Source organism: Ascaphus truei, chromosome 2, assembly GCF_040206685.1.
Source record: "Ascaphus truei isolate aAscTru1 chromosome 2, aAscTru1.hap1, whole genome shotgun sequence".
Lineage (NCBI taxonomy): Eukaryota > Metazoa > Chordata > Amphibia > Anura > Ascaphidae > Ascaphus > Ascaphus truei.
In genome coordinates, this window is record NC_134484.1 from 11,349,921 (window position 1) to 11,360,185 (window position 10,265).

A 10,265-nucleotide genomic window follows, 5' to 3' on the forward strand; every position below is an offset into this window, starting at 1 on the left:
TAGACATCACATATGAGCCAAGAAAGAACGCAGAATTTATATCACTTGAATTTTATTGTCTGCACTTAGATTGTTTTTCTTGTTTTATGTTCTTTTCCCTTCATGCTCCCCCTGGATTACAACTGGTAGGTAACAGGTATGTCAGAGGATCCTCTGATGAAGTTGTTTCAAACGACAAAACGCGTTAGGTGACTCTTCCCGTCCGCCTGAAAGATTAGCTTTATGCTATGAGCTAGGACCTCCACGTATACACCCTATTAGAGAGGGAATCCCTTGCCAGTGCTGCGGGTTGCTGGAGGACGCCTTTCTCAGGACACCAACTACACATCCGGTTTCGAGTGTACCGAGGACCACGGCAAAGGATCAGAGCACAAGGAGGATTGTATGAATCTGGCGAGATGGGCGGGGTTTGCGTGTAAACACTCATACCTGCCTGTTACCTATCTATGCTTGTGAGTGCAATAACTGCGGATTTTAACCTTTTTTTTATTAAACTGTCCATACAATATTTCACTAGCAGGGTGCGCTTTCTTTTTTCCTTTCCCAGATTAATGCAGGTAGTGGTTTACCCCGTGAAGGAAGCAGCCCAAATCTCCAAAGGAATACTGTGTTTTTTTTGTTTATTGTATGGACTTTATAACATTATATTGAGATTAGTGTCATTTTATCTTTTAGTCATATTCGTTCATCTTTAATTGTCCCCATTTTGAACTGGGGTCTTAATGTTACATACTGGGACTATCAATTTATTTGTGTACTAATATTGATGCCCCCTATTAGTATTGTAAGAGCGATGTCCTTAATTTTGTATATATAAATAATAATTATTGTTTGTTCTTGTAGAGCGCTGCTAGTTTTACGTAGCGCTTTACAGAGACATTTTGCAGACACAGCCCCTGCCCTGTGGAGCTTCCAATCAATATTTTTGGTGTTTGGTGCCTGAGGCACAGGGAGAGAAAGTGATTTGTCCAAGGTCACAAGGAGCTGACACCGAGAATTGAAACAGGTTCCCCTGCTTCACACTCAGTGCCACTCAGTGTCTTTACTCATTGAGCGTGCGTGGTGTGCATGTGTGCGTGCGTGCGTGCGTGCATGTACCTGTTTTATTTGGACTAACAATTGAAATCATAGGACAAGCTTTCTAGAGTGTTTCTCTCTTCCTTAGGTCAGCAATATTGCTAACCTGGGGAAAAAAGAAACACTCAGAAGCTTGTCCTATGATTTCAATTGTTAGTCCAAATAAAACAGGTATCACCTAATACTGACGTACTCATTTATTCTGCACTATAGCTAGCTAGCTAGATAGATATAGATGGATAGATACATGTATACATACACACATAAAATAAACCCTACTAAGATTGCTTCTGTGTGACACCTCTGTATATCACAGCTGTATTCAGTAACAGTAAGACCTGAGCAGTACTCTCTGATCACCACTAGAGGGCCCATGCTGTTCTTTTTCCTCCCAGCTGTTTCCTCCGGGAGATTGACAGCCCCTCACGTCGCTACAGAGATATGTAAATGAAACGTGGAATGGGGGGGGGATCTGATTGGTCCCGGGCGGGATCCCCACACCTAGCAGAGGGCGTGGCCAGGCATGCTGCTTTGTTAAAGGGCAGGGTGCTCCATTCAGCCCTTGTGTAGAGGAGGAGGGACCAGGGGCTGGGAGAGACTGAGCTCTTGCACACCCTCCCTGTACCCAGTGCAGGGAGCTGCCTGACTCAGTGCAAAACCAGGCATTCAAAGGGGGGAAACATAAGAACCACATGTCAAAAGGCATTGGTGCAAAAGAAAAGCTCCAGTCCTGGGAAAGCAATGCATGCACCAAAGCAGGAATCCCAGCCCTGACTGATGCAATTACTTTACTTACTGCAAGAAGACTGAGCTGCTGGAAATCTACACTTGAAAGTTGCTGAGGGGAAAAAAAAAGCTGCAACTTTTGCATTTCAATCTGATATTTATATATATATATATTAAAAAGAAGAAATCTGACAACGTTTCCTCCCTTCTCCTTGGAGATTTGCTACAAAGGACCAGGCTGGTGTTGGTGCTTCTTTTGCAACTATCAGCAAAGTCAGTGCCCCCCCAGGAAACGTTGGGAGAAGGGGGGGACGGGGGACTCTTGCTTTGAGTTTTGGAGCTGGTTAAAGTGATCTCAGAAGAGACTGTTATTCCAGAGCTGCTCCTTCCTGCAGACTGCTGTGCAGAGAGAGAGAGAGAGAGGGAGAGGGCGAGGGGGCGTGGAGCTCCTAAATTGTAAGCAGTGACAGTGACAGCTCTTATATGGACTGAGATGGCCTCGGACTTAGCCATGAGCGCAGAGTTGCCCAACAGCCCTCTTGCCATCGAGTATGTCAATGATTTTGATCTGATGAAGTTTGAGGTCAAGAAGGAGCCTCCAGAAGCAGACCGGTTTTGCCACCGTCTACCCCCTGGCTCGCTGTCCTCCACCCCAATCAGTACACCCTGCTCCTCTGTGCCTTCCTCCCCAAGCTTCTGTGCTCCCAGCCCTGGGGCGCAGTCCAACGTGAACCCAAACAACCCCAACGCTGCCAACAAACCTCAGCTGGAGGACCTGTACTGGATGTCTAACTACCAGCATCACATCAACCCAGAAGCCCTGAACCTGACCCCAGAAGATGCTGTGGAAGCTCTGATAGGGAACCCCCATCACCATCATCACCACCACCAGAGTTATGATGGCTTCAGGGGGCAGCAGTACCCGGGGGACGAGGTACCACCATCTGGGCATCACCACCAGGTCCATCATCACCACCACCACCACAACCACCACCTCAGGCTGGAAGAAAGGTTCTCTGATGACCAGCTGGTGAGCATGTCGGTGAGGGAACTCAACAGGCAGCTAAGGGGCTTCAGCAAGGAGGAGGTAATACGCCTCAAGCAGAAGAGAAGGACCTTGAAGAACAGGGGCTATGCCCAGTCATGCAGGTACAAAAGGGTCCAGCAGAGGCACATCCTGGAGAGTGAGAAGTGCCAGCTTCAGACCCAAGTGGAGCAGCTCAAGCAAGAGGTCTCCAGGCTGGCCAAAGAAAGGGATCTTTACAAAGATAAGTATGAGAAACTCGCCAGCAGAAGCTTTAGCAGGGAAACTCCACCACAACCCAACCCTGGCAAAGGCACTGCTGATTTCTTCATGTGAGACCTGTGACCTCTCTCTCTCTCTCTCTCTCTCTCTGACCTCTTGCCCCTAAATATCAAGTGTACAGAAGTTTAGAAGCTCCTGTAAATAGAGGCTCCTCCCAGGTAAAAGCCTTTTAGTGTAAAGGGGGGAAAATAGATATAAAAAAAATACTTCTGCATTCTCCAAAACCATGATGCGTTTAACCAATTCACCATATATTGTGGAGGGACAAAAAATAAATAAGATTTTGTTCCCCCCTTACCCTTCCCCCCCCCCCCCCCATCCCAGAGCTAGCTTGGCTCTTCCGTACAAAAGACAACTTTTACATGGACTTGTAAATAAGATGAATCAGAGATGGACTTTGGGGGAACAAATATATCCTCCCCTCACCCCCCTATCCCCATTTAGTTGGACTGCTTATTGAGCCAGAAACTTAAAAGTCTTAACTATTGGCAATGTCTTACAACAGAGGGTTAGTAATAATCCTAACAAACAATAGCAATACAAGGAGATGAAGTAATCACAAAATATAGAGATATATATATATTTACTCAAGAAGAATATAGCATTTTCTCCAGGACTCTGTCAGAATGAACATCGTTTCTGAAAAGAGATAGAAAATGAAAAAAGCAAGCATTACAAGGAACTGATACAAAAAAACTGTGCAATTACTTTGGGTCTTAAAATAGACGTTTTTTTTTTTTAGCAATCCTGCATGCAGGTCATGTATGGGATTCCAAAGTACCCTTTTCTACTAGTTCAGACAAGAAAGCATGATGTAGAATTTCATTTTGCTTGTTCCCTGTCCTCCTCTTTTATGAACTTCTTTTCAACTGAGAGGAAAAAAAAAACTGTTTGTGCATCTTGAAAGTGACCCTAACACTGAAAGTCTTAATACACTGCCTGGGACTCTGAAATGCAACTTTGCATCTGGGACTTGGAAAAAACAAAAACAAATAACTATTATATCAAAGGACTTCCAACTTCAAAAGGGATGAGTGTAATTGTTTTACTTTCTCTTATTCCTTCCCTGTCTATATTTTATTATTTAAAGGAAACCTGAGCCAGATATAAATTATTTAAGGTGTCCACTTGTATATAATTGTAGAGTTTAGTTCGTTTTAATGCCATTTTTTTTGTTCTGAGCCTATATTTTGCTTGGTGATTTAAAGACACAAAAAAAATCAAACAAAAAAGTCTTAAGGAAAGTTTGTATGTAATAGCATGCAAATACTATTTAAAAACTGAGTAAGTAATTTTAATGTTGATGAGCTAAAAAGCCTAATGCACTATATAACGGAATCAATTGGATACACCATACTGTTGTTTTATAGAGATTTAAATAAATGATCTATGCTGTTAGGTAATAAACATACATTCTAAGATATCCTTAAGGGGTGATATAGTAATATATGAATTGATTATTGGGCTGCTTTTTTGACTATGCATTGGTCTTATTTATGAATTTACCCTTGGGAAACAAATATTATTTACATTTTATTGCTAATGCACAATATTTATGCAAAAAAAAGTAAATAAAAAAAAGCAATTTGCAGAACGATGCTTTATGTCAAGTAAACAACAAATAATGACAAAATCAATGTATTGAAAGTAGCAGATCTAGAAGCTGCTTCTCGAATCAATTTGTAGGAACTGTGCAGGATATTTGAGCCATGAATTGGTGGTGCATTTTGAGGCCTGAGTTTCAACTTGTTTCAGTTGGTTTTTTTTTTAATGTCGCATCTTTCAAATCCATTTAGCTGAATCATCTTTTTTATAAACCGCTCTTAAAACAGGTCACTGTTGCAACAACTTCCAGAAAAATACGAGAAACGAAAATTAAAATGTTTGGAAAATCACTTTTATTTCCTCTGAATTTTTATGAAATGTTTTATTTATGTTGGATATTAGTGCAAACTCGTCCTTGCTTTTCATTTGCTACCAAACTGAAATAAACCTGTTTCGACATATTACTTCTGGCATTTTATAGTTTTTGTAATGGGAGTAAGTGGCTATTATTTGGTTTCTGGATGGAATCGAGTGTCTGAGAGTTTGTGGGGTGAAAATTAGGGTTAGGACAAGATTTATTTATTTTTGAAAGACCATGCGGAATAATGTGAGTTAAAACTGGCAGGTGCAAATGTCTATATTTAATTAATTTGATTGGAATTATCCTTAATAACACATACGCCTTTATTATTATTAACATACCCACAACTATTCAAATAATTTACAGAAATGTTCATTGTAAACAGTTTGTGTGCCCCTAGTGACAACATTTCTGTAATTAAGAGAAATAAATTCGCTACACACTAATATTTTTCTGATTGTTTTAGATCCAGGAAACAATCACCTTTCTTAGTAATTGTAGGCGATATGCTGCAGGGAAGAGAGTCAGAGAACAGATAATCCTAAATGTAAAAGTATAAAGTAAGATATATCTGCATGCAACATCTTTTACAAGATTTCATCGTATCATATAATAATACTGCAGGGAAGAAAATGCCTTGCAGCGTTTGTCCTTCAAGTGTAATTTCTGTGCTATGATAACCAGTAAGTCAACTTACCTGCGTTAAAAAAAAAAACCTCAAATGAATTCTGTAACAATTTGCAGCTATATTGTGCAAATGCAGCAAGCGTGTGGCACGGTTGCATCTCCCTGTAGATGCTGAGTGTTCACACACTGCTTTTGAACCTGGCTGATTCTTATTTGAGTGGTCGTGTTAATAACCGTACAGTACATCTCAGCATCCAACGCAGATTCACCCTTTAAAACGTAAAGGTTCACGAACTACATATGTGGGAATGGGGGTATTTTGCATGGCACCCGGGTGACATTTTTTTTAATTGGCATCACTTAATTAATGATCAGGGGGTTAATTTAGCCGGGGATCCTTAAAAACCCTCGTGGAATAGTTCCCTTCCAAAAAGGCAGTATATTTTCTATAGCTGTGACACTGAAACAGGTAAATGCTCGCCACGCAGGAAGATAAAAAGGTTTCATGTTAAAAGGAGAATTGACGTTACAATTTCTCAGTCATTTTCGGAGCATTTGAAAAACTTAGGTGAAACTTTGATATTTGAAGAAGTTGAAAAGGTGTTTTTTTTTTAATAGCAGATCTACAGATTATGTCGGGGTACACGTATCGATTTTTTTTTTTTTTTTTTAACTTTCTCATGAAACATTGTCTTTGGCGACATTCGTGTGAGATTTTTGAGTAGACTTGATAGTTTATAGTGACTTTATTTCCTAGTCGTTTAGGAAAAGCATTTTGTGTTTTTTTTCTTTCTTTCCTGGTAGAATATTTGAAAGAAAAGTATCATATTGACAGCAAGGGAGAAAGATGAACCTGTTGGAAAACGGAATAATTGCGACGATATTGGGGAAATTGTATTATTTCACATAAGTGCGCTCACCCGGGAAGGGTCCTAGTGCTTGGTATAATGATTTGCTTGCTGCTGTTATACCCACAGTGTGTTCGTTATTTCCCGTATTGTAATTTTGTAAAACATTGCGTACATTGTTGGATATGTATGTATGTATGTATGTATATATATATATATATATATATATATATATATATATATATATATATATATATATATATATATATATATATATATATGTATGTATGTATGTGAAAGGGAGAGAAAAAAGACAGAAAGCACACTATCCTAGAGAAATATTGCTTGCACTATTTTAATAAAAAGGTACATTTTAATGGTTCAACTCACAAACAAACAGAGGATAAAATGCATTCATGAGTGTAATACTCAAAGCCGAGTCGGAGTTTGAGTATTACACTCATGAATGCATTTTATCCTCTGTTTGTTTGAGTTGAACCATTGGAATTTACCTTTTTATTAAAATAGTGCAAGCAATATCTCTCTAGGATAGTGTGCTTTCTGTCTTTTTTTTTTCTCTCCCTTTCCTAGATTATCTTGGAACCAGTTTTTCCTTGTGGAGAAGGCAGCCTGTTACCTCTTCGGGACTACTGTGGTTTTTATGTTAGTGCTGGGACTTTCATATCATATTCCATTGTATGAATATTCACTTCCTTTAGCTTGAACTAGTCATATCATCACCATTGTACCTGGGTATATGTTTAGTCATATTTACTATCACCACTTGCATTTATTGCTAGGTTCATATTTCATTAGCAGGAATCTTTGGCGCTGTCTTAATATTTTGTGTGTGTATATATATATATATATATATATATATATATATATATATATATATATATATATATATATTTCTCTTCGTTAACTAGATTCATAATTTGTCTGCGATGGTATAGGATGGTTCTGGAATTGGTAAATGCTCCAGTGTGATTGAAACTTCGGCTTGATGAATTTCATTTGATGCCACAAACTGTTTGACTAATTGTGTTGAATACCCAGTTGTGTAAATAGTAGCTCGAGTGAACAGGAAAGTTTTCCTGCTTTTGCTTCTGAATGTTCCCTGCTGGGAGACTGTGTCACACGGCTGGCAAAATAGGGCGGATTTGTAGCCCTCTACTTATTCCAATATTGGCAAAGTTAGCTAATAATGCGTTAGAATGGAACATGTTTCATTAACAATGATTAAGAAATGTACAGTACAGTATATCGTCGCATTTTCTGGAAGGTTTTCTATGGGATTTCGGTAGTTGTTTTTGTATGCAGTGAAATTGTGCTGTGTTTCTACATTGTAAAATTATAAGAAAGATAACATGTAAAAATCTTATATACTGTACGGCACTAGTTAAATACACTTAACCCCTGCAACACCAGGGAGGGAGAGGTCATGCTTTGAGCGACCTTTGGGTAAGGCTACGCGTAAAAACCGGCAATTACATTTGAAATCTCTTCTCTGAACTTAAAAAAACATAATCATGCTTTTTTATTTAAGTTTAAAATTGTCTAACTGCGACATTTCCCAAAGAGGGATTTTGTAGTTTTAATTAGTGTGATGGCAATTTGATTCAAGCTAATATCAGATTTACTTAAATCCTTTTCCACAGTTATGAAAGCACTTTCGCAAGCATACTTCAAGATGATCAGATTTGCTTTCTTCTTGTTATATATAAAAGAATTGATGTTTAGAATATATTGTATTTGCACGGAAGGGACACCCACGCTTAAAGTGTTCATCATTGCATATCGCATTACATGTAATTATTACATTTACACACTACTTTCTCAAACGTTATTCCCAAATTAAGGTCTATTAGGAGCGCAGCTAAACACTGGATGGATTTTGAATAGGCTCCGTATAAAAGCAAATTCTGACAGAGATCTTCAATTTTGGGAAAAAGTGGAAGATACAGTAAAAGCTCGTCTGGTGGCTTTGTGAAAACAGAACGGAACTGACAATTGGAAAAAAATTATCTGAATTTAATTTGGCAAAAAGAAAAAGAAAGTCAAGTAGAATGGGAGATGGGAGATGACAATAAAAAGCCGTTTTGGGGGGTCTGGAAAAGCACTGTCAGCAAACACCGCTGGAGACACACAATCCGATGGCTTTGAGTGCAGGGAAAATAAATTAGGAAAATGTTTGCACACTATGGGGAATATAGCACCGTTAATATCGGCATTGTCACAAAGACAATACCTTCCTCAACTGCACTTTGGTGCAGTTAAATCTGCAAGTGGTGCCTTGTAAGAGAAGCCTTCCCAGGCGTTGTGCTGTGCAGGAGTTCTTGTAAGTAAGGCTCACGGCTCACTGCGATTTAATATCAGCTGCAGTAATGTTACCCCGGAGAAAGCTTTGCCGTGACAGATTTAGTGCAAAATAATATAAGTGAATTCAGTTAAAGAAAACACGGCGATGCCGCCGTATAAAATGTAATAACTTCAAGTATGGGTATTTGTAACTGCTGACATCTGTAAGCGACACTGTGCTAAGGAGACGCGGGCTAATCGTACACGGCTATTATGCGAACATCTGGCTTCTTTAAGTATAGATAAAATATTGATATGGTGTTCTAAGGAGATGCGGCTTACGTAAATTAGTACAATTAAAAGCTTGAAAACAGATTGTAACTAAAGCTTTGTATAATATTTGCACCCCAATATATCTATCTATAGATATAGATATATGTATATGTGTGTGTGTGTATATATATGTGTATGTGTGTGTGTGTGTGTGTGTATATACACACACACATATATACACACACACACACACACACACACACACACACACACACAAAGCTAGATTGTCATTACTTTTTTATATTTCCAATTCTTTTTAACGTAAAAGGGATCTTTTGTTGCCGATCTCCTTTCCTGCTTTGACATTAATGTGGTGATGATGTTTCTATCCTGCCATGTAAAGAGCTACACCTGATGTTCGATACATGTAGGTTTTATTTACTGCATGGATCAACTAATAGTGTAGAGCCACGGGGGGTTAATTCCGTACCCCACATTATATTGCATATACGTGCCTGCCCTGCCTTCTTCTTTCCATGCTTCTTCTCAACGTGACTGCCGTTTGTTTCCTGCTGCAGAGGGATCTGTAAAACACAGGCATTTTCTTTACGTGGTTAAAGAGCCTTAAAAAAAAAAAAAAGCAGTGATACTGTGACCGACTTCATGAAATCCTAAACCTCTGTAAACAACGGGGCAGCTCTTTTCTGGACCTCGGGCTTCTATAATATTTATGCTTTCACAGCGTAGCAGAGATCCTCTGTAGAATTTACTTCCTAGTAAAAAGCAGTGGTACTGTTGGCGGGTAAATAACAGAGGAACGGCGCAGTATGCTTTGGCCTCTGTTGTTACCATCACCGTGCGACTGCTGCTGAAGGGTAAACACGCAGTCGTCCACCCATATGTCTCATACATGTCTCAATGTTTTATTACCTTTTCTCGCCAATATTATGTATTTATCGCAGGGGCGCCAAACTCCAAGTACCGAAATCTGTCAGATTTTGGGGGCTGGGACAAACAAAAAATAGACCGACCCCATGGAAGTTTCCTGGCTGTAAAAACTCCACCAATTTTGCACCCTTTATTACAGATCCAGTTTTTTGCTGCACTGTTGCCCACATTTTGCAGCCCAGGAGACTTTGATACATATTCCCGGCTGATACTAGAAATCAGTGACACTCACTCCAACTGAGCGAGACTCACA

General features: G+C 39.3%; 1 protein-coding gene across 1 annotated transcript; it reads left to right on the forward strand.

Moving 5' to 3' along the window:
* The first annotated feature begins 1,652 nt into the window (after nucleotides 1–1,652).
* MAFA (MAF bZIP transcription factor A) lies at nucleotides 1,653–4,050 on the forward strand. The gene has a single exon (XM_075581391.1). The coding sequence runs from the start codon at nucleotides 2,297–2,299 to the stop codon at nucleotides 3,161–3,163; it is 867 nt and encodes a 288-aa protein (XP_075437506.1). The 5' UTR covers nucleotides 1,653–2,296; the 3' UTR covers nucleotides 3,164–4,050.
* The last annotated feature ends 6,215 nt before the right edge of the window (nucleotides 4,051–10,265 follow it).

Coding starts and splice junctions, on each gene's coding strand:
- MAFA (XM_075581391.1), top strand. CDS start 2,297: ATGGCCTCGGACTTAGCCATGAGCGCAGAGTTGCCCAACAGCCCTCTT.